This window comes from Notolepis coatsorum, assembly GCF_963971535.1.
Source record: "Notolepis coatsorum genome assembly, chromosome: 19".
In the NCBI taxonomy this organism is placed as follows: Eukaryota; Metazoa; Chordata; class Actinopteri; order Aulopiformes; family Paralepididae; genus Notolepis; species Notolepis coatsorum.
Window position 1 is genome coordinate 92,520,964 of NC_140183.1, and position 25,793 is coordinate 92,546,756.

Below are 25,793 nucleotides of genomic sequence, written 5' to 3' on the forward strand. Positions count from 1 at the left end.
AAATAAAATAATAATAATAATAAATAATATATCCTTCTTAGCAGACTTCTTAGCTTAACATGCAGGGAACTAATGGGATAACTGGGGATGATGTTTGCTCCTGACAAGAGTCTCAAAGTCTGGGGTGATGGTAGACAAAGCAACTCTGAGGTCATGCTCAATGTCCAATCTGTTCCTCCGCTTTGTCTTCAGCTGGACCAGAGCTGAGAAGCCACTATCACAAAGATAGGTAGTGAAAAAAAAAAAGTAAAAAAAAAAAAAAAAATTTTTTTTTTTTTTTACACACATCCGCGACCCACTCAAAATGGCCCCGCGACCCACTTTTGGGTCGCGACCCACCAGTTGAGAGACACTGCTCTAGATCACTCATTGGCCAAAATGTTTTACCAGGGCATTGGTATCCGTGTATCATTCGATAATTTCATATCCGATTTAGAATCCCAAATCAGAAAACCAATAAAAGGGCTGTTTTTCGTTGTTTTGAGAAATGGGAAATGGGATATTTTGTTGTCTTCGATTTTGTCGCTTAACATTTCCACATTTTGTTGTGACCATGAAGTTAGTTAGACTTTTCTCCCATGTATTCCTGTGAGCAGGTCACTTTTTCCAAGTGGACCTTGGTAAACAAAATTGAAGACAGCATTTATCATGTTCTATTTTTAACTCCAGAACAAAATCAAAACAATGAAAAACAGCCCTTTATTGGTTTTCTGATTTTGGATTCAAAATCGGATATGAAATGATCTTGTGAAATGATGGCTTTGGTGCAAAAAAATACGTGTGAAGAGGGTTGTGGACCACGTACAATAACTCATTCATTTAGATACGTGTGAAGAGGGTTGTGGACCACGTACAATAACTCATTCATTTAGATACGTGTGAAGAGGGTTGTGGACCACGTACAATAACTCATTAATTTAGATACGTGTGAAGAGGGTTGTGGACCACGTACAATAACTCATTAATTTAGATACGTGTGAAGAGGGTTGTGGACCACGTACAATAACTCATTCATTTAGATACGTGTGAAGAGGGTTGTGGACCACGTACAATAACTCATTCATTTCAAAGTTGTGCAAATCATGCATCCCATAATCCTCCCATATGAAGTAGATGGTTCACTTTTAGAGAAATCCCCCACCACCCCCCTCGGTACAAGCGACAGAAACCAAACTAATTGGGGTAGGACACTGACCTGGCTACCCAAGCGTTAGTGTTGATGTTGAATGAGGAGATGGTTCCCGTGAAGAGAGGCGTGGTCTCGAACAGCCACACCTTCATGTTGGCACAGGCGTCCCACTTGGCCTCGCCGTCCTCCCCTCGCCCGTTGTAGCCCAGCCCGGCGAGTATGCACACGCCCTCCTGTGACACACGGCAGACGGGGTTTGCAGCTTGAATATAAAAATCATCCCACGGATGAATCATGGGATCATACCCTGCATGGTATAGCGTGTGCAGCTCACTGTAGGGCCATGTACAGTATGTAAATGTACTGTAAGGCCCCGTGTCAGTGCTTATCTGTGTGTGTGTGTGTGTGTGTGTGTGTGAGGGATAATGTGTTTGTTTTGTGTACGCTCTCTCTGTGTGTGTGTGTGTGTGTGTGTGTGTGTGTGAGAGTGTGAGAGAGTGAGTGAGAGAGTGAGAGAGTGAGAGAGTGAGAGAGTGAGAGAGTGAGAGAGTGAGAGAGTGAGTGAGTGAGTGAGTGAGTGAGTGAGTGAGTGAGTGAGTGAGTGAGTGAGTGAGTGAGTGAGTGAGTGAGTGAGTGAGTGAGTGAGTGAGTGAGAGAGAGAGAGAGAGAGAGAGAGAGAGAGAGAGAGAGAGAGAGAGAGCGAGCGAGTGAGTGAGTGAGTGAGTGAGTGAGAGAGAGAGAGATGCAGACTCGTGGACCAACCGGTTCGTAGAGCAATGACGTCGTAGTGGTGAGAGAGACTCACCGCTATGACCCAACAGCTGACGTATTTGTACAGACTGAACTTCGCCCAGAGCAGGATGAACACACAGCGGTACCAGAAGGGCTGGGCCTGGGGGAGAGAGAAGAGGAGGATGATGAACACAGTGGTACCAGACGGGCTGGGCCTGGGGGAGAGAGAAGAGGAGGATGATGAACACAGCGGTACCAGACGGGCTGGGCCTGGGGGAGAGAGAAGAGGAGCAGGATGATGAACACAGCGGTACCAGACGGGCTGGGCCTGGGGGAGAGAGAAGAGGAGGATGATGAACACACAGCGGTACCAGACGGGCTGGGCCTGGGGGAGAGAGAAGAGGATGATGATGAACACAGTGGTACCAGACGGGCTGGGCCTGGGGGAGAGAGAAGAGGAGGAGGATGAACACAGTGGTACCAGAAGGGCTGGGCCTGGGGGAGAGAGAAGAGGAGGATGATGAACACAGTGGTACCAGACGGGCTGGGCCTGGGGGAGAGAGAAGAGGAGGAGCAGGATGAACACAGTGGTACCAGACGGGCTGGGCCTGGGGGAGAGAGAAGAGGAGGATGATGAACACAGTGGTACCAGACGGGCTGGGCCTGGGGGAGAGAGAAGAGGAGCAGGATGATGAACACAGCGGTACCAGACGGGCTGGGCCTGGGGGAGAGAGAAGAGGAGGATGATGAACACAGCGGTACCAGACGGGCTGGGCCTGGGGGAGAGAGAAGAGGAGCAGGATGATGAACACAGCGGTACCAGACGGGCTGGGCCTGGGGGAGAGAGAAGAGGAGGATGAACACACAGTGGTACCAGACGGGCTGGGCCTGGGGGAGAGAGAAGAGGAGGATGATGATGAACACAGTGGTACCAGACGGGCTGGGCCTGGGGGAGAGAGAAGAGGAGGATGATGAACACAGCGGTACCAGACGGGCTGGGCCTGGGGGAGAGAGAAGAGGAGGATGATGAACACAGTGGTACCAGACGGGCTGGGCCTGGGGGAGAGAGAAGAGGAGGATGATGAACACAGCGGTACCAGACGGGCTGGGCCTGGGGGAGAGAGAAGAGGAGGATGATGAACACAGTGGTACCAGACGGGCTGGGCCTGGGGGAGAGAGAAGAGGAGGATGAACACACAGCGGTACCAGACGGGCTGGGCCTGGGGGAGAGAGAAGAGGAGGAGGATGAACACAGTGGTACCAGACGGGCTGGGCCTGGGGGAGAGAGAAGAGGAGGATGATGAACACAGTGGTACCAGACGGGCTGGGCCTGGGGGAGAGAGAAGAGGAGGATGATGAACACAGTGGTACCAGACGGGCTGGGCCTGGGGGAGAGAGAAGAGGAGGATGATGAACACAGCGGTACCAGACGGGCTGGGCCTGGGGGAGAGAGAAGAGGAGGATGATGAACACAGTGGTACCAGACGGGCTGGGCCTGGGGGAGAGAGAAGAGGAGGATGATGAACACACAGCGGTACCAGACGGGCTGGGCCTGGGGGAGAGAGAAGAGGAGGATGATGAACACAGTGGTACCAGACGGGCTGGGCCTGGGGGAGAGAGAAGAGGAGCAGGATGAACACAGTGGTACCAGACGGGCTGGGCCTGGGGGAGAGAGAAGAGGAGGAGGATGAACACAGTGGTACCAGACGGGCTGGGCCTGGGGGAGAGAGAAGAGGAGGATGATGAACACAGTGGTACCAGACGGGCTGGGCCTGGGGGAGAGGACACAGAGTCACATGTTAAGAAGAAGAGGAGGATGAACACCCGACTTCACCTTCACCTGCCGCACATTGAACAAAATATACGCAAGAGCAAATCCTATTTCCAATTGAGCATATTCACACGGCGGCCATTTCGCTCTCGTGTCACGCTCAGGTTGGGATTCCTTTCCAACTCCTGTTCCGACCCGAGGTGACGTACGAGCAAAATGGCCCACTGAGTGAATAATGGTTCCACGAGGAGTCCGTCCTTCTCACCTCGTACTCGTCTGTTATGAAGTAGCTGTCTGGGTAGTGTGGACTGAATATGGCGTATATCGACAGGCAGAGGAGACCCAGGGCGAAGCGCTTCATTGCGGGCAGAACACTGGGAGAGACAGGAGTGAAACGGAGAAAGGAGAGAAGAGAGAGAGGTTAATGGTGTTATAAATTAATAGCTGAAAAGACATGTCCCCCTGCAGTTCTCTCTCTCTCTCTCTACCTGTTGGGCGGCTGCCCTGGGCAGTCGGTGAGCTCCCCAGCCACCAGCCTCTGGTAGCTGCGCAGCGTGAACTGGGGGCCCACCAGGAAGCCGCCGTAGAAGTAGGAGAAGCCGCACACCTCCAGCAACGAGGGCGGCGAGACCACGGCGGCCCTCTGCTGCTCCGCGTTCAGCTGGGACTGGGGACGGGCAGGCGGAGGAGGCCGGACGGAGTCACAGGAGAGAGGGGTTATTAATGAAAAAGGGAGAGAGATAAAAAGGAAACCCACCCCCAAAAAAAAGGGTATTAAGCATCTAGCACTGAGCTCCAGTAGCAGCATATCCAATTACCAACGGCTCTTCTTATGGTAAATCCACCACAATCTAGATTGACCGCTAACTCCATCTGACCACAAAGTACTGCTTAACAGCCATTTAACTACAGCCCATAAACCGGGTCGTTTTTCCAAAGCGCTACAGGGCGACTCGTCGTGACATTGAGGCGGAAATTAATATCAATCTGACAAAAGCAGGATTATGAGTTTCTTCGCACAAGGAAAGAGATGTCAAGTGCAGCTGAAAGGCGGGCAAAGAGATAATGAACTGAGTGAGTGGCAAAGAGACGGCAATCTATTAACCAGCAGATAGATACAGTAGTACAGCTGCCCTCTCTTAGTCAACTGTCATTAAGGTCTTTTTTAGCGGATTAGTTGCTTTTATTATGCTTTTCTGGCTGAATGAGTTAGCTCTATTTGATGGAAATGATCCGCTTATCTCTAGTATGCAAAAAGAGCTGCTTCTGCATGATTGCATTTTTGCAGATTTGTCGATTAAATCAACAATTGGAGGAGGACAGCCTTCCCAGAGAGGAGAGCAACACTCCTGGAAGATACAGAGACACCGCCATCTAAAACGATGTGAATGTTTTGACATCATTCACACATGACATGCGTTATCAAACGGCGTACGATGCAACATTGACGTCACACTTGTCTTGTTGTACAAAGGTATATGACTGTTTGCGGTGGTGAATATGCATATGTTTGTCTCAAGGCTCTGTACCATTATTACTATCTAAAATGTAATAATTGTGGAATATTACTGTAATGAGCTGTATGTGTATGATCCAAGCGTCCTATGATCCTCATAGGAGCATAACAGAAAAAAGCATTCCATGTGAAGGTATTCTGTATCTTTGCATGTCAACTAATAAAGAAACTTGAAACTTGACTCATTACTTCCCACCCAAAAAAATAAAAGAAACACTGACTCGTTTATAAACCAAGGACTGCATAAAATGTATGCTGAACAAAAACATCCAGTAAGCTGGCGGGTATAAACTAATACCAAATCACACTGATCAAATAAACAAAATGACTCCCCCGCCCCCCCTCTCTCCCATTCAGATTGACATTATAAATAAAAATTAATAAAAAAAGCCTTCCACACACAGTGACACAGAGCAAAAACAGCACACACAGGTTGACCAGTGATCAAATAGGGAGATCAATCAACTCACTGGTTCCTTCCCGCCGTCATAGAAATCAAATGACAAACCTGCAATCAGAAAAATGCAACTGGCATCAGTCACTATGTTATCAGTCAATATGTAACTAAGATTGCCATGATCATTGGAACACCTTACGCCACGGGCCTTCTTGAACATTTTAGTAGCAGGTTAATAGTTTACTACTGTATGGGGGGGGGCGATTACAACTACTGCAGTGGGAAAAACGCATCAAAGCTATAGGAGATAAGAGAGCTACTGCACAACAACACGTATTGGTAGTTACTCCTATAAATAGAAGGTCTACAAATGAAGTATTACTGGAGTTATGAAATCAAAGAGGTCATTAGGTCGATGTGGGTGAATTCCCAAACAAGGGTGTTTTCCTGCCTCAGCTGATAAGACCAGACAACATACCAATGAGTTTGAGTGTGAGGACACAATGGGGCATGGTCCACTTGATATCATACTCCTCCGTCGCTGTATAATAATACCCTGCCAGCAGGTATACCTGCAGAGAGAGAGAGAGAGGGGGAGAGAGAGAGAGAGAGAGGAGGGGAAGAGAAGAGAAAAGAAGAGGAGAGAGAGATGAGGGGAGGGGAGAGGGAGAGAGAGAGAGGGGGAGAGAGAGAGAGAGATAGAGGAGGGGACGGGGGGAGAAGAGAGAAGGTTGAGCACACACACAGAGACATTATCAAACACAATTCAACACGCAGATGATCAGAATGGTACAAATAAGCAGGGCAGCTGGGATGGAGGGGTAAGATGAGATAGGATATTCCTTTATTGATCCCCTTGGGGAAATTCAGGCTCATATCAGTATGGGGGAGGGGAGGTACAGGTACATGGTAATAGTAGAAGACATGTTTCCCTATTTTTATGTATGATGATCATGAATACATTTATTATGTATTCATGTTTAAATATCAACATTATCTGTCCATCCTCAGTAACACACACACAGAATGCCCCTCCCCCAGTCCCCCACAGAAAGGTAGACTGCCCCCCCCCCGCCCCTCCTCCTTCCCCTCTGCTCTCCGGCGGATATGACTTGCGGGATTTTCAAAATAAATAATCGCAATATGAATCGATCTTATTACGTTGCATCGATCCTATTTGATTATTGATAATAGATCGATATATCGATCTGGATCGATGTATCGTCCCACCCCTAGTCACCACAGAGAGCAGTGTCACCACAGAGCAGTGTCACCACAGAGCAGTGTCACCACAGAGCAGTGTCACCACACAGAGAGCAGTGTCACCACAGAGCAGTGTCACCACAGAGCAGTGTCACCACAGAGAGCAGTGTCACCACAGAGAGCAGTGTCACCACAGAGCAGTGTCACCACAGAGCAGTGTCACCACAGAGCAGTGTCACCACAGAGCAGTGTCACCACAGAGCAGTGTCACCACAGAGCAGTGTCACCACAGAGCAGTGTCACCACACAGAGCAGTGTCACCACAGAGCAGTGTCACCACAGAGCAGTGTCACCACAGAGCAGTGTCACCACAGAGCAGTGTCACCACAGAGCAGTGTCACCACAGAGCAGTGTCACCACAGAGCAGTGTCACCACAGAGCAGTGTCACCACAGAGCAGTGTCACCACAGAGCAGTGTCACCACACAGAGCAGTGTCACCACAGAGCCGTGTCACATTGACCTGGCAGAGTGAGTCTGAGAGTGAGTCTCATGCAGCAGTCACTGGGTCAGTCTAGTAGTGGATTTAAAACCTGCACCTCGGCCACTGCAGTGAAGGAGCCACGGTGAATAAAAGGGGGATATTGCTACAGTATGAAGTAAGCCTGCGTCACAAGACATGGGGAGAAAGCAGGCACAGGGAACAGAAAGGGGAAGACAAAGAGAGAGACCTCACCATTTGAAAGATAAAACTGCTCAGGACAGCTGTTACTGTCCTTCCCATGAGCCTCAGCATCAGGAACTGGACCAAGACGCATAATGCCGAGTGATAGATCTGAGCGCCTGAGAGAGAGAGAGAGAGAGAGAGAGAGAGAGAGAGAGAGAGAGAGAAACACACATCATTGAGTATTCAAGGAGGTTTCAGAGACAGGTAATTCCACAAAGAGAAAGAGAAAGCAACAGACCTGCTGTAAATTCCAAGTGCAGCCACAACAAAGGAACAAAGAAACAAGGGATTAATGTCAGTGGTTCCTGCACACGAGGAGTTCCATGTGTCCCTCAATCGGTCCATCTGTCCATTCGTCCCCTTTATTGGTCAAACCGGTTATATATGTCTGAATTAATTCAGGCACAGGGAGCCACTTCCCCGTCACCACGGGAACCACTCACCAATGGCTGATTGTTCAGCTGAGGGTAGCATGTGTGACGGTGTAAATTAAAGAGGGAACACGCACAACTCTAACTTCTTCAATAGTTTCTTACCGGGTGCACAGTCCAGACAGGCTCTTATATAGTTAATAATAATAATAATAATAATAATACATCTATTTTATATAGCACTTTTCCAGGTGCTCAAAGACGCTTTACATGGGTAGAAGAGACAAAACTATGGCAAAACTAAAACAGAACAAAAAAAGAATACATGACAAAATAAAACAAACAAACAAAATTAGAGGTCAAAAGCCAGATTGAAAAGGTGGGTTTTGAGGGCTGATTTAAAAGATGTCAGGGTGTTTGCATCACGGATATGGCGGGGGAGGGCATTCCAGAGGGGGGGGGGGGGCAGCAGCAGCAAAGGCCCTGTCGCCCCAGGTCCAGAGCCTGGTCGTGGGATGTTGGCATCAGCAGACATAAGGCGACGGGCGGGCGTGTGACGGTGGAGGAGGTCGGACAGGTAGGGAGGGGCAAGGTTGTTGAGGACTTTAAATGTGATGAGAAGTATTTTAAACTGTATCCTGTATTTGATCGGAAGCCAATGGAGGTCGTGGAGGACAGGGGTGATGTGATCAGAGCGACGGGTGGAGGTGAGCATGCGGGCAGCAGAGTTTTGGACATATTGGAGTTTATTGAGAATAGTGTTTGGTGAGCCGTAGAGGGTGCTGTTACAGTAATCCAGTCTTGATGATATGAATGCATGAACCAGTGTTTCAGCAGCGGAGAGTGATAGGGAGGGGCGGAGACGAGCAATGTTCCGGAGGTGGTAGAAGGCCGTTTTGGTTATGTGGTTCACATGGGGGAGGAAAGAAAGGGTGGAGTCCAGGATGATGCCAGGGATGTTAGTTCCAGTTACGGAACTAAGCAGGACTCACAGAACTGTCCTTTAGGTAGGTTAAGTGAGTATTTAGGGACGGACCTGGAGGCTTCTTAGCTAAACGGCCCTAAGACACTGGCAGGTTTTATGACTGTCCAAAACTAGGGGTCTCAATACAGAATTGAAAACTCTTTTAAAATATACCTTCAATACAACGTCATTCAGAACTGTATCGACATCCATTCTCCCTCTCTTGTTCTCTTCGCTGTGGCTCACGTGCCCCTCGGTGTAACTGGTGGTATGGTGTGGTGTGGCCTCTGCTATTATTAGCATAATGTTTAGAGCTCATTTTCATTGTTTAAGACTTTGAAATAACATGTGTATTTTTCTGAGCCAAACCAAGGTGTGTGTAGTGTGTGATTTGAGCTGTAATGTAATATGAAGCGGCACAGTGGTGTAGTGGTTAACACTGTCGCCTCACAGTAAGAAGGTCCAGGGTTCGATTCCCGCTTGGGGACCAGGTTTCCATGATGCCAGGTACCCAGGTGGGGTATCTCCCAGGCCTTTCTGTGTGGAGTTTGCATGTTCTCCCCCTCTGTGCTCGCAAGGGTTTCCCCCCCAATAAGATAAACCCAATGGAAAAACATGCACAACAGATCGCTAACGCTGTGGCGTCCTTGACGAAGACGGACAGGAGCACTTGGATTGGTCCCCGGGGCGCGGCTCACGTTGACGCCCTATCTGCTCCCGGCTGCCCATGGGGGGAAGGACAACGGGATGGGAAAAGTGCAGAGAGACATCAGCGACTCAGTGGATGTGTGTGCCCGTGGGTCGCCCATCTCGCGTGTGTGTGTTAAAAAAACTGCATGACAAATAAAGACTTCTAGTCTAACAATTATTATTATATGAATACATTTTCAAAACCTCAAACTTGAAAGTTCAATTCGTATGGCAACTGAAAATGTGTCCATCGTGTGTATCAAAGACCTGAACAATTTCGCCAATATTTCCCGTGGATTGATCTAAATAGGTTGCTTTAGTTACTGTTATATCTACATATCTTGGTTTAGTTAACGTTATATCTACATATCTTGGTTTAGTTAACGTTATATCTACATATCTTGGTTTAGTTAACGTTATATCTACATATCTTGGTTTAGTTAACGTTATATCTACATATCTTGGTTTAGTTAACGTTATATCTACATATCTTGGTTTAGTTAACGTTCTATCTACATATCTTGGTTTAGTTAACGTTATATCTACATATCTTGGTTTAGTTAACGTTATATCTACATATCTTGGTTTAGTTAACGTTCTATCCACATATCTTGGTTTAGTTAACGTTCTATCCGTTACGGTGTGGGTAGGGGTGTTGGACCCAGGTGTGGGTAGGGGTGTTGGACCCAGGTGTGGGTAGGGGTGTTGGACCCAGGTGTGGGTAGGGGTGTTGGACCCAGGTGTGGGTAGGGGTGTTGGACCCAGGTGTGGGTAGGGGTGTTGGACCCAGGTGTGGGTAGGGGTGTTGGACCCAGGTGTGGGTAGGGGTGTTGGACCCAGGTGTGGGTAGGGGTGTTGGACCCAGGTGTGGGTAGGGGTGTTGGACCCAGGTGTGGGTAGGGGTGTTGGACCCAGGTGTGGGTAGGGGTGTTGGACCCAGGTGCAGTGAAGAACAGACACGATGAGACAGTTCTTGATTCTTGAATATGAGCACTGCTCCTTTAATTAGAGTGTGTGTGGCTCAAAAACTAAGGGAGAGAGCAAGTCTCCAAAACATGCTAAATGCTTTATAATAATGAACACGGTAATAATACAATACAGGGGAAAAGAAAGGGGGAAAGCAAGTCTCCAAAACGCACTAAATAATAAGCACGTCACACGACGGTGCTGCATGTGCTCGTAGTAGGAAACACTTTAAATAACAACTGTGATAAACGGCAATCATAAAGACATGGCGACTCCAACAAAATAGCACAACAAGATTATCCTCCGTGGCAAGGAGCGATAACGCTTTCACAATAATACAGAATACTACTCAGTAATGTTCAGTGAACACCTGACAATCTGAGTAGCAAACCAGGGGAGCATATGAAGCAAGTCAACTATACACACCAGGTATCAATTAGGGCAATCAGGGCAGGAAGACCGGTAATTACCATTGGGCAACGCCAAACGTTACAATATCTACATATCTTGGTTTAGTTAACGTTATATATATCTTGATTTAGTTAACGTTATATCTACATATTAGGGCTGGGCAATTAATCGAAAAGAAATCGCGATCTCGATTCATAGACCTATGCAATCTCATTTCTAAGTTATGACGATTTCTTTTTATTAAAAATTTTTATTTTTTAAACTTTTTACTTTACCTTTTAAATGATTTTATTGAAAAAAATAAGAATCATGAGAGAATCGTGATCTCAATTCTTAGAGAAAAATCGTGATTCACATTTTAGCAAGAATCGCCCAGCCCTACTACATATCTTGGTTTAGTTAACGTAACGTTATATCTACATATCTTGGTTTAGTTAAAGTTATATCTACATATCTTGGTTTAGTTAACGTTATATCAAAATATCTTGATTTAGTTAAAGGGGAACTATCTTATAAATGGCCTATTCCTGTGGTTTGCATTGTTTTCTAGCAATGTGGGGTTGTACCAACACCGACTAGATGTGAAATCTCTAGCTCCTCCCGTTTCTTCAGTTCAGCTCAGACAAGAACCTCCCCCACTGAACCAAGCCATTCAGAATTGACTTGCTCCCTGACGTAAGTAGGTGCTGCTGATCTGCATATCTCAGCCCCCTCTGTGGTTGTAGCCACCGCCCACAATCAACAATTCGCTCAACAACGGAGTGAGTGGAAATAATGCGAAAGTGGTTTCCCTGTCTCGGAGCGATCTCTCCTCTCTCTCTCTCTCTCCGTCTGTCTCTCCCTCTCTCTCTCGTATCAGCACTCGCGTCACGTCAAAGAGGCCCCCTTTGGGGATGAGGTGGAGGTGGTGGAGTCATATAAGATCCTTGGGGTACACCTGAACAATAAACTGGACTGGTCGGACAACACAGAGGCCCTCTACAGGAAGGGACAGAGCAGGCTGTTCTTCCTGAGGAGACTCAGGTCCTTCAATGTTTGCAATAGACTGCTGCAGTCATTCTACCAGTCTGTAGTGGCCAGCGTCCTCTTCTATGCTGTGGCATGCTGGGGGGGGGGGCTACATCAACTCAAGGGACACCAACAAGCTCAACAAGCTGGTGAGGAAGGCTAGCTCTGTGGTGGGAGTCGAGCTGGTCAGACTAGAGGTGGTGGCAGAGAGGGGGATGAGAAGGAAGCTGGCTGCTATCCTGGAGAATCCCTCCCACCCACTCTACGACGAGCTAGTCAAGATGAGAAGCACGTTCAGTCACAGACTCATTCTGGATTACACTCTTCTGCTCAGAGGATCCCGTTACGTTTGAAACTCCATCAATCTGACGCCATTAGCCATTCATGAGAATTAAGCAGTGTCCATGTTATTTATAGAAACGGTTCTTCAGAGATGGGAAGCAATTCACAGAGTTGTCTCTACGCCGCCCTGTACGTCACCGCTCTGCCCAGGAGAGCCAACCTGTACGTCACCGCTCTGCCCAGGAGAGTCACCGCTCTGCCCAGGAGAGTCACCGCTCTGCCCAGGAGAGTCACCGCTCTGCCCAGGAGAGTCACCGCTCTGCCCAGGAGAGTCACCGCTCTGCCCAGGAGAGCCAGCGCTTTACCAAATCTGGACGCCCTGCCACCAAAATAGTTTGAAAGAAAATGCGGCTGTAACTTTGAAGTGGGTGTAACAGAATATAACTTTGAAGTGGGTGTATACAGAATATAACTTTGAAGTGGGTGTATACAGAATATAACTTTGAAGTGGGTGTATACAGAATATAACTTTGAAGTGGGTGTAACAGAATATAACTTTGAAGTGGGTGTAACAGAATATAACTTTGAAGTGGGTGTAACAGAATATAACTTTGAAGTGGGTGTAACAGCATATAACTTTGAAGTGGGTGTAACAGAATATAACTTTGAAGTGGGTGTAACAGAATATAACTTTGAAGTGAGTGTATACAGAATATAACTTTGAAGTGGGTGTAACAGAATATAACTTTGAAGTGGGTGTAACAGAATATAACTTTGAAGTGGGTGTAACAGAATATCACTTTGAAGTGGGTGTAACAGAATATAACTTTGAAGTGGGTGTAACAGAATATAACTTTGAAGTGGGTGTAACAGAATATCACTTTGAAGTGGGTGTAACAGAATATAACTTTGAAGTGGGTGTAACAGAATATAACTTTGAAGTGGGTGTATACAGAATATAACTTTGAAGTGGGTGTATACAGAATATAACTTTGAAGTGGGTGTAACAGAATATAACTTTGAAGTGGGTGTAACAGAATATAACTTTGAAGTGGGTGTATACAGAATATAACTTTGAAGTGGGTGTAACAGCATATAACTTTGAAGTGGGTGTAACAGAATATAACTTTGAAGTGGGTGTAACAGAATATAACTTTGAAGTGAGTGTATACAGAATATAACTTTGAAGTGGGTGTAACAGAATATAACTTTGAAGTGGGTGTAACAGAATATAACTTTGAAGTGGGTGTAACAGAATATCACTTTGAAGTGGGTGTAACAGAATATAACTTTGAAGTGGGTGTAACAGAATATAACTTTGAAGTGGGTGTAACAGAATATCACTTTGAAGTGGGTGTAACAGAATATAACTTTGAAGTGGGTGTAACAGAATATAACTTTGAAGTGGGTGTATACAGAATATAACTTTGAAGTGGGTGTATACAGAATATAACTTTGAAGTGGGTGTAACAGAATATAACTTTGAAGTGGGTGTAACAGAATATCACTTTGAAGTGGGTGTAACAGAATATAACTTTGAAGTGGGTGTATACAGAATATAACTTTGAAGTGGGTGTATACAGAATATAACTTTGAAGTGGGTGTAACAGAATATCACTTTGAAGTGGGTGTAACAGAATATAACTTTGAAGTGGGTGTAACAGAATATCACTTTGAAGTGGGTGTATACAGAATATAACTTTGAAGTGGGTGTATACAGAATATAACTTTGAAGTGGGTGTATACAGAATATAACTTTGAAGTGGGTGTATACAGAATATAACTTTGAAGTGGGTGTATACAGAATATAACTTTGAAGTGGGTGTAACAGAATATAACTTTGAAGTGGGTGTATACAGAATATAACTTTGAAGTGGGTGTATACAGAATATAACTTTGAGTGGGTGTATACAGAATATAACTTTGAAGTGGGTGTAACAGAATATAACTTTGAAGTGGGTGTATAAATAATATAACTTTGAAGTGGGTGTAACAGAATAATAACTTTGAAGTGGGTGTAACAGAATATAACTTTGAAGTGGGTGTAGACAGAATATAACTTTGAAGTGGGTGTAACAGAATATAACTTTGAAGTGGGTGTAACAGAATATAACTTTGAAGTGGGTGTATACAGAATATAACTTTGAAGTGGGTGTATACAGAATATAACTTTGAAGTGGGTGTAACAGAATATACCTTTGAAGTGGGTGTATACAGAATATAACTTTGAAGTGGGTGTATACAGAATATAACTTTGAAGTGGGTGTATACAGAATATAACTTTGAAGTGGGTGTATACATAATATAACTTTGAAGTGGGTGTATACAGAATATAACTTTGAAGTGGGTGTATACAGAATATAACTTTGAAGTGGGTGTATACAGAATATAACTTTGAAGTGGGTGTAACAGAATATAACTTTGAAGTGGGTGTATAAATAATATAACTTTGAAGTGGGTGTAACAGAATAATAACTTTGAAGTGGGTGTAACAGAATATAACTTTGAAGTGGGTGTATACAGAATATAACTTTGAAGTGGGTGTATACAGAATATAACTTTGAAGTGGGTGTATACAGAATATAACTTTGAAGTGGGTGTATACAGAATATAACTTTGAAGTGGGTGTATACAGAATATAACTTTGAAGTGGGTGTATACAGAATATAACTTTGAAGTGGGTGTATACAGAATATAACTTTGAAGTGGGTGTATACAGAATATAACTTTGAAGTGGGTGTAGACAGAATATAACTTTGAAGTGGGTGTATACAGAATATAACTTTGAAGTGGGTGTAACAGAATATAACTTTGAAGTGGGTGTATACAGAATATAACTTTGAAGTGGGTGTATACAGAATATAACTTTGAAGTGGGTGTAGACAGAATATAACTTTGAAGTGGGTGTATACAGAATATCACTTTGAAGTGGGTGTATACAGAATATACCTTTGAAGTGGGTGTATACAGAATATAACTTTGAAGTGGGTGTATACAGAATATAACTTTGAAGTGGGTGTAGACAGAATATAACTTTGAAGTGGGTGTATACAGAATATAACTTTGAAGTGGGTGTAACAGAATATAACTTTGAAGTGGGTGTATACAGAATATAACTTTGAAGTGGGTGTATACAGAATATAACTTTGAAGTGGGTGTAGACAGAATATAACTTTGAAGTGGGTGTATACAGAATATCACTTTGAAGTGGGTGTAACAGAATATCACTTTGAAGTGGGTGTAACAGAATATAACTTTGAAGTGGGTGTATACAGAATATAACTTTGAAGTGGGTGTATACAGAATATAACTTTGAAGTGGGTGTAACAGAATATAACTTTGAAGTGGGTGTATACAGAATATAACTTTGAAGTGGGTGTAACAGAATATAACTTTGAAGTGGGTGTATACAGAATATAACTTTGAAGTGGGTGTAGACAGAATATAACTTTGAAGTGGGTGTATACAGAATATCACTTTGAAGTGGGTGTAACAGAATATCACTTTGAAGTGGGTGTATACAGAATATAACTTTGAAGTGGGTGTATACAGAATATAACTTTGAAGTGGGTGTATACAGAATATAACTTTGAAGTGGGTGTATACAGAATATAACTTTGAAGTGGGTGTATACAGAATATAACTTTGAAGTGGGTGTAAAGGAATATAACTTTGAAGTGGGTGTATACAGAATATAACTTTGAAGTGGGTGTATACAGAATATAACTTTGAAGTGGGTGTATACAGAATATAACTTTGAAGTGGGTGTATACAGAATATAACTTTGAAGTGGGTGTATACATAATATAACTTTGAAGTGGGTGTATACAGAATATAACTTTGAAGTGGGTGTATACAGAATATAACTTTGAAGTGGGTGTATACAGAATATAACTTTGAAGTGGGTGTATACAGAATATAACTTTGAAGTGGGTGTAAAGGAATATAACTTTGAAGTGGGTGTATACAGAATATAACTTTGAAGTGGGTGTAAAGGAATATAACTTTGAAGTGGGTGTATACAGAATATAACTTTGAAGTGGGTGTAAATGAATATAACTTTGAAGTGGGTGTATACAGAATATAACTTTGAAGTGGGTGTATACAGAATATAACTTTGAAGTGGGTGTATACAGAATATAACTTTGAAGTGGGTGTAGACAGAATATAACTTTGAAGTGGGTGTATACAGAATATAACTTTGAAGTGGGTGTATACAGAATATAACTTTGAAGTGGGTGTATACAGAATATAACTTTGAAGTGGGTGTAGACAGAATATAACTTTGAAGTGGGTGTATACAGAATATAACTTTGAAGTGGGTGTATACAGAATATAACTTTGAAGTGGGTGTATACAGAATATAACTTTGAAGTGGGTGTATACAGAATATAACTTTGAAGTGGGTGTATACAGAATATAACTTTGAAGTGGGTGTATACAGAATATAACTTTGAAGTGGGTGTATACAGAATATAACTTTGAAGTGGGTGTATACAGAATATAACTTTGAAGTGGGTGTATACAGAATATAACTTTGAAGTGGGTGTATACAGAATATAACTTTGAAGTGGGTGTATACAGAATATAACTTTGAAGTGGGTGTATACATAATATAACTTTGAAGTGGGTGTATACAGAATATAACTTTGAAGTGGGTGTATACAGAATATAACTTTGAAGTGGGTGTATACAGAATATAACTTTGAAGTGGGTGTAATCAAATCAAATCAAATTTATTTATAAGGCCCGACAACACACGTTAATGTCCCCATGGGCCGTACAGGTCTTCTTTAAACAAGTCAAGAAGAAAACATAACAATAAGTCAAGAACAGAACAAGAACACCATAAGGTCCAAAAAATTTAAGATAAATGCAAATAAATGAAAGAATGCAAGCACTCCAAGAACATACCCCACGCGAAGGTAAGGACAAACTCACTAAAACCTAACAATAGGGAAAAAAGCTCCACAGGCAGTGTGGAGGAGAGAAACCTTAGAAGGGCCATTCAAGGGGGGATCTCCCTTCTTAGATGTTGGTGATAGTAGTGTTGCAGACGGACAGTTGGTAAGCATGCACTCATGTCTGTAGTGAAACACAGATGAGTGCATGCAATAGCAACTGAACATTTTGAAAGTTACAGAATATAACTTTGAAGTGGGTGTATACAGAATATAACTTTGAAGTGGGTGTATACAGAATATAACTTTGAAGTGGGTGTATACAGAATATAACTTTGAAGTGGGTGTATACAGAATATAACTTTGAAGTGAGTGTATACAGAATATAACTTTGAAGTGGGTGTAGACAGAATATAACTTTGAAGTGGGTGTATACAGAATATAACTTTGAAGTGGGTGTATACAGAATATAACTTTGAAGTGGATGTATACAGAATATAACTTTGAAGTGGGTGTATACAGAATATAACTTTGAAGTGGGTGTATACAGAATATAACTTTGAAGTGGGTGTATACAGAATATAACTTTGAAGTGGGTGTATACAGAATATAACTTTGAAGTGGGTGTATACAGAATATAACTTTGAAGTGGGTGTATACAGAATATCGCAAATAACCAGAGATTAAGCTTCTCTGAACATTTATGAGTTATGCAGTGATGTAGTTATCAGAAAAGTAAACTGACTATAGTGTTATATCTTTTCTGCGTAAGGAAACCATACCTTTATGGCTGCGTTCATCGTCGTTTCCATGGACACAGTGAATAAACAAGGCTGCACAGATGTCGTGAAATTCAATTATTTAACTTTTTTTAACTCACTTTCAGTTACTTATTTATAAAAAGAGACATACAGGGATAACAATAATATAATATAATTTATTCAATATGTTAAAGGAAAATGATATGAGAATAGGTAGCGCCGGTTAGTTTACTTCTTCTTTGGGCCGAGATGTTGTGGAACACAAGTGGGATGTCATCCAACTCTCTGCGTAGGAGAATGGGCAGCAGCTCGACTAGTGAGGCCACCAAATAGTCAAAGGTGCTTCAATCCCCAGTAGTAACAACAGTGTCCAATACGGCTCAAGTCCCCCTGAATACCTAACCCTCATGTGTACCAACGTTAGGGATGGGGACCGAATCAGGTACTTTTAAGGGTACCGACCCAATCACGTGAGATCCGTCGGTGCCACATTTCGGTACTGTAAAAAAATAAAATACAAATTTTGACGACGTCAATGTTTCGTTTACCATGAAACGAAACCTATGATGAAGTGTGCCGCACGTTCACACGCACAATATACGCTTACCTAGGATTTTACTTGATTCAACAACAAAGCAGTCGGGGCAATGGCAAGCCGGAAGTGTGGTTATTTGAAGTTTGGATTTTTTTCCCCATAACTGAGGTAGGTAGATTACATTTTTAGAGACTAAAATACAGAAAAAAGGTACCGTTGGGTACCGGTATCGATTAAAATGTGAAAAGGTACCCAACCCTAACCAACTTGCTCCAAGGACACTGGAAAAACGAGCTTTCATTGACGTACATGTTTTGTTACTGTGGCTGTATACAGTATGTGCTTATTAAGTTAAAGTGAAAACTTGAATCCATGATAAACAAGTGTTTGAACGTGCTCTTCAGATGCAATTTAGTTCCTTCACTTTTACCCTACACTGATTTAAACACCAATCTCTGATTGCTGGAGCTCAAAATTAACAACAAAAAAACTCCAAAATGTCAACACAGATGTTGCAACACCTGTATGACAGGGGAGATACTGGCTAATGTATAACCGTTTATTGTCAATACACTGTAGTCGCAAAAACCTTTCTGTTTGTTGCTTATCATCACAGATAGTTATCACTTCACTAGGATAGTTTGTCACGGTCAGAAAGATAACTGTTATCCGATACTACCAAGCAAGGTCAACACACCCAGGGTAGCTTCACTAACCATAACAATACTAGCCGTAGCCCATACTATGAAGTATGAAGCAAGTTCAACATGATACCCAGGGTAGCTTCACTAATCCTTACAACCACAATCATAATCTGTGTCACAGTAGTGGTTATCAATTTGCTTAGCCAATGCAGGTTTTCCCACTTGAGCTATGGGCTAGGTTCACGTAGAAGGGGTACGGTTTCAGCAACAGAAGACCAATCACAAACACAGACCTGTTTTTAAGAGCTGTCTTCTATGTCCTGCAGGAAGAACTAATTATTACTAACAGTTATGAGAAATTTAAACGGAAGTCACTGAAAGGACTGCCGAGCAAAAGATTGCTCACTGTGTTATGTGTAAATGAATAGTCTTATTATCTCGGCCTAATCATTGGGCCGAGAGAGGAGGAGCCTTGCTAAGCTCCATGCCACCAGGGAAAACCCCACCCACCCACTATACACAGACTTGGCTGACAGGAGGAGCATGTTCAGTGCTAGGCTCACACTACCCAAATGCAGCACTGAACGGCACAGGAAGTCCTTCATTCCAACAGCCATCAGACTATAAAATGCATCACTGTGCCTCACTGCATCACTGAGCACAGAGCGGCAGCTCAATAGTGCAGGCTCCAAAACAGGGGGCAGCGACGGCTGCCAGACATTGACCTTGGACTAATAGGAACCCAAGGAGGACAATAAACTACCTGAAGCATACTGCACCTTATGTGAATATATATTTCATTTAGTTAGATAGTTAAATTATATTGACAACACTGCTTCTCTCTCTCTCTCTCTCTCTCTCTCTCTCTCTCTCTCTCTCTCTCTCGTCTCTCTCTCTCTCTCTCTCTCTCTCTCTCTCTCTCTCTCTCTCTCTCTCTCTCTCTCTCTCTCTCTCTCTCTCTCTCTCTCTCTCTCTCTCTCTCTCTCTCTCTCTCTCTCTCTCTCTCTCTCTCTCTCTCTCTCTCTCTCTCTCTCTCACCTGTTGCAAAATATCATAGCGCACGCCAGGGTTTCCGTTAGAAAATATTGGCGCCGGTCTCCGTGCCGGCAAGATTTCAATCTGCCGGTCAAATGGGAGAAATTCCGGTCAGAGTTTATTGAGCTTAAAAACAATTGATAGGCAGGCTATATAAAGAATGACATCCTCAAGGCATGTAGATTTATAATATTTTAACTTAAAACTAGGCTACTTTTGCGTATACAGTCATTATATTCCAAATAAAATAAGTCCAGAGACTCCGTGCTGCTGCTGACTTTAAATCAAATAGGTGTCTGTGGGCAGTCGGCCCGACATTAATAAACAGCAGTGTGTTATTATAATCAAATTTTTATGAGCTAACGAATTCCGTTATATTGGACATTTGTATTAATTATATCAAGCGAATAACTGGGAAATTTGGCAGAGAGAGACGGCAACATTATCGTGAAATATAAACGTTGCGTGATGACTATTATATCTCCGCCTCCCAGTCCCAACGAAGAACATACCAGTAGTATGCAACTGCAGAGCCGCAGAGCCAGCGGCGCTCTCATCCCGGTCTGGGGACTGCTCAGCAGCGCCACCCACCCAACAGCTGAATTGCCAATGGCTGAATTGGAGTATTGCACTGTGCGCGCACAACTGTCAGCTCTGCGGCTCTGCAGTTGCATGCTTCTCGCAAATCTAGCTCCCGCTGCCTAACCCAAATGAATCTCGACATCGCTTCACCAATAGTCGTTATCAGAACACTACACACATATCATAATAGAACACACATTGTTGTCATTTTTAGACCTGCTTGGTGAAGCAACAATGAAACAAATGTAACTATTTTAATACAATTCAAATTGTGCTTAGAGGGAATTATTTTCACCGGACATTATGACCGGAGAGATTAAATATGTCGGACTTCAACAGATTTTGCCGGTCAAAAACCGGTAATTACCGGACAACGGAAACCCTGGCGCACGCTCCCACGCGTATTCCAATCCGTGCAATAATATTCACAGCGGTATATATTGTCATTTGAAACAAGTTACCAATGCATTGTCCCGTGGGATTATGCCCCTGCGGTGAAATTAATTAGTCCCTCTCCATCTCTCTCTCTCCCCCAAAAGGTATCTGCCAGTGCAGTGCAGTGGGTGACTGTCACTCAAAACGCATTGCGAGTATGGGCGGAGCCCAGCCAAAAATAGCTTGGAATCTTGAAGGGCAGACACTGCTGCTCTACAGTACTGGATTAGAAATACAAAACAATAAATGTTTTGGGGGGAAAAACGTACAGATGTGTTCCATAGACTCACAGGAATTGTGTAAAATTGCCCAAATAGTGAAAGAAATAGTAAGATAGTTCCCCTTTAACACTTTGGATGCCACTGGTTAACATGGTTGGATGCCAGCACCCACTTCAATGATAGCGTTGTGAACACATAATCTATGTCTTAAATTATGGCTATGTGTCTAATCTGCCCGTCGCTTATCAATGACTTGTTTGCAGTCAACATTGTCTAAACAGATTTTTATTTTTATTTTTTAATCAGTTAATTTCCATTTTATAGCATTTTGAAAAGCCCTCGTTTTCTTGAAAGTTTCAGGAAAATATAAAGATTCCGTGATAAACGGCATTTACTGGAATATTCTGGAATACACAAAAAACGTTGTAATTTTTCAGCCTATTTATGAATCGTTTTCAAATAAACGCTAGATTATCGATAGTATATGTGTACTTATGCACACTAGAGAAGTGATCTGAAAAATCTATTCTCTCATTTCCTGATCAGCGTGCACACACACACAAACGCTGATATATAGGTGAAAACAGATCTGATTACCCCAAGACTGGTCAAATAGATTCCTTACCTCATATCAGATGTTCTCCAAAAAGATTATTCCAATTCCTGATCGCCATTCCAAATATCGATCGCGTTTATTGATTCAGCGCTGGGTACTGTAAATATATATTCCACATTGTTTTCCAGCTCTGCAATCACTTCGGTCTCTTCAGAATGGCTTGCCGGATAAGTAAAATGAGGAAACTGGACCCCCCCCCCCCATCAGTCTAATCCAATGGGGTGCAGTTACACAGGGATAGACGATAGGGGGCGGTATTTTCCCAATGGAGCTCAGAGAGAGTTTGGAACACTAGCGTGAGGCTCGATTGATGAAATATGAATTCAAATTGATAATTTAAAAAAAACGACAACCAAACGCTATATAGCGTTGCTGGCATTCAACTGGCGGCATGAACTAACGACATAAAGCGTCCATGGCACTCAAAGTGTTAAGGCACAAGTAGATATGACTTTCATGTTGGACTTATTTCTGTGACAAATGATGGCATGCAGGAAATATTTTTTCATTATTCTTTTAGATTGAAACCCCTCCTGCGTTACTGGGTGCAAATTACAAACAATAGGCCTATAAGGATAATTCAAAGTGATACGCTTACTTGCAAAAGTCATAATAAAAAAGAAAGGTCAAAGGTTTGCTTTCATCACACTTGGATGAGATACAAATGCCTAATGAAGGATTATAGTTGAAATTGCTTGCAGCAAACAGGAGGAAATGTATTAGAAGACTTGGGGGGGTATATTCTTTCATATATAATTATCAGGGGAAAGCCTCTAAAAATAACCTTTGTCCTGTGAAGACGCCCTCTTATTATCAGTACACTTACTGTAAAAGTTACGATCCTTGGACTCTGTCCATCACTCTGCCCTCAGATTCAATACTGGTGATAGATATGACACTCATCACTGTGACCTTTATGAGAAGGTCGGTTGGCCCTTTCCGATGGTGAGGGGCAACAAACACTGGTATCTGTAAATTTTTAAGGCCCTTATTGGTAAGCTACCTCCTTATACTACATGATTACTGGAATGGAATTTTGGAACCTATGGAACCCGTTCTAGTGTCCTTAAGGTCCCCAACGTTTGCTCAGAACAGGGTACATCTGCATTTTATTATGATGTCCCTAGCTCATGGAATAAACTCAAACAATCCCTAAAGCTTGAGATTCTCCCCTCTGTTACATAATTTAAGACCTTGATCACTAATCATTGTACGCGTTTTAATTGATTCGTTATCCTTGCTTTTATCTACCTTTGTCTTATGATTGTGATTTTATACGCAGTGTGATTTTATTTGCTTTATTCATGCTTATTTCTGTACACTCTAGGGCTGCAACGATTAGTCGACGACGTCGATCATAAAAACTCGTCGACGCAGACTTTTTGCGTCGATGCGTGGTTAAAAAAGAAATTATTATAATTTTTTTTATAGTTTTTTTTTGCACTACCTATCTTTGTGAAAGTGGCTTCTCAGCTCTGGTCCAGCTGAAGACAAAGCAGAGGAACATATTGGACATTGAGCATGACCTCAGAGTTGCTTTGTCTACCATCCCCCCAGACTTTGAGACTCTTGTCAGGAGCAAACAACATCCCCAGTTATCCCATTAGTTCCCTGGGATGTTAAGGTAAGAAGTCTGCTAAGAAGGATATATTATTTATTATTATTTTATTTCATTGTGTTTTTAGCCCTAGTTGCACTTTTGTTGCAACCCCAGTTATCCCATTAGTTACCCCAAACTTACTGTCGGTCTGTTATGTTAAGCTAAGAAGTCTGCTAAGAGCCCGGAAAAAGAGGAAGCAGAGATGGAGGGTGTGACAGAAATAATCGTTAGATTAGTCGACTAATCGAAAAAATAAGACAGATTAGTCGACTACCAAAATAATCGTTAGTTGCAGCCCTAGTACACTCTATGTATCGAAATGTTAAATTAAAGTTCCACGTCATCTTCTAGTAATTACATGCCATTTTCCAAAAGGTTGATTGGTCAATAGGCAGTGTTTTTCCCAGGTTTGAATCTCTTGGCAAGAACATAACCAGCTCTACAGCAGAACATAACCAGCTCTACAGCAGAACATAACCAGCTCTACAGCAGAACATAACCAGCTCTACAGCAGAACATAACCTGCTCTACAGCAGAACATAACCAGCTCTACAGCAGAACATAACCAGCTCTACAGCAGAACATAACCAGCTCTACAGCAGAACATAACCAGCTCTACAGCAGAACATAACCAGCTCTACAGCAGAACATAACCAGCTCTACAGCAGAACATAACCAGCTCTACAGCAGAACATAACCAGCTCTACAGCAGAACATAACCAGCTCTACAGCAGAACATAACCAGCTCTACAGCAGAACATAACCAGCTCTACAGCAGAACATAACCAGCTCTACAGCAGAACATAACCAGCTCTACAACAGGTCAGGTCACAGCATAAGTTACCAGGGGAATGTACCTCTGTAAAAAGTTCTACACTGTGGTAACACTGAAAACAACACAGGTTTAACCCTGAACGTACCTCGCTAACCCCATAATCTAGCCTTCCCTGCCATCAATGCATACAATAACAAACAAATGTTGGGGCTGAAAGGTATAGGATTGTCGCTTTCCCACAGATCAGAGACTGGGGCTTTTAACATTAGTGACACCACTGGGCTCAAAGTTGTTGTTGTTGTCAATTAAAAAGCCCCCTCCCCCCCAACACAAATCATAACAACAAGGCCATGGAACCAGAAACGGCCTTGAGTATGGATCATTAAAAAAAAGAAAAGGTGCATTGAAGGAAACAAGAAAAAACAGGGAAGAAAACAGTCTCATTAGCCATTTCACTCATCCTCCCAAACAAAAGTCTCCCTCCCTCCCTCCCTCCCTCCCTCCCTGCTCTCCTCTCTCCCTCTTCATCTCACCAAAGTTGAAAGCGGCTAGTGACAGCCCAGAGAGGGCGTGAAACAAGTGAACAACGGTGGCGGGCTGGTAGAAGAAGAAGCGCCGGTATACCAGCGCACAGGGGTATCCTGTTGGGAGACAAGAGGCATAAACACATACGCAACGTTAGCCAAGCACATTCACTAACAACTGACAATAATGACCTTGTGGTTCTATGTGCTGCTGACCTCCAGATAGAACAGGGACATAATATCAGTGCAGCTCACACAAACACTGTGCTGCTGTGTGCTACCGAAAAGGTAGACATGATTGGTATTGCTGGGAACCTTTATTTATGACTAGCGTATAGCTACTATAAGTAAGCCTTCAAAACACTGAAGTGCCATTGCCAGTACAAAAAAGAGTGACAGTCCTGAACAAGGTTGTAAATTGTAATGGTGGTTAAATTACATCAGTTATTCAGTCGTCAGTTATTTCTAAACATTCTATATAGTACAAGGGCTGAGGAGGAAGGTAAACCATGAACATTAGCAATGACGTAGACAATGAATGAATGAATGAAAACTTTATTTAACAGATTGCAGAATGGGTACAGTACAGTATGGCTCAATACACACAATTGTTAAGGGGATGCAGACCAGAGAAAGACTTTCGTCTTGTTTACATCAGGGTCCCCCATTTTCAATTCATAGTTACATTTATGGCATAGGGACATACATGACATACAGGTATATACGATATTCAAATATACAGTACGGTTACCCATAGATCCTGACAGAGTATATACATACTAGGTGTATTGTTTCAACAAAACAATCTGACTTGTGTTGTGAGCCTTTACCAGCATGTGACATGGGGGGGGGGGGGGAGTCGGACCAAAGTTCATGGGGGGGGGGGGGGGGGGGGGAGTCGGACCAAAGTTCAGAGTACAAGAAGCGTCCGCTCTCCGCCTCCCCCATTCACATACCGACCCTGTAATATGAAACCCATTGTATCTATTGTGCTACATA

At 43.1% G+C, this 25,793-nt stretch overlaps 1 protein-coding gene across 1 annotated transcript in view; it reads right to left on the reverse strand.

Moving 5' to 3' along the window:
* lpcat3 (lysophosphatidylcholine acyltransferase 3) overlaps nt 1–25,793 on the reverse strand; it is a 67,082-nt gene that overhangs the window by 40,645 nt on the left and 644 nt on the right. The window contains exons 2-9 of the mRNA XM_084335801.1: nt 24,804–24,911; nt 7,483–7,589; nt 6,024–6,117; nt 5,619–5,656; nt 4,121–4,299; nt 3,898–4,006; nt 1,935–2,021; nt 1,196–1,362 (exon numbers count right to left, since the gene is read on the reverse strand). Of these exons, the coding sequence (XP_084191927.1) occupies nt 1,196–1,362; nt 1,935–2,021; nt 3,898–4,006; nt 4,121–4,299; nt 5,619–5,656; nt 6,024–6,117; nt 7,483–7,589; nt 24,804–24,911 (889 nt within the window). The remainder of the gene's footprint in view (nt 1–1,195; nt 1,363–1,934; nt 2,022–3,897; nt 4,007–4,120; nt 4,300–5,618; nt 5,657–6,023; nt 6,118–7,482; nt 7,590–24,803; nt 24,912–25,793) is intronic.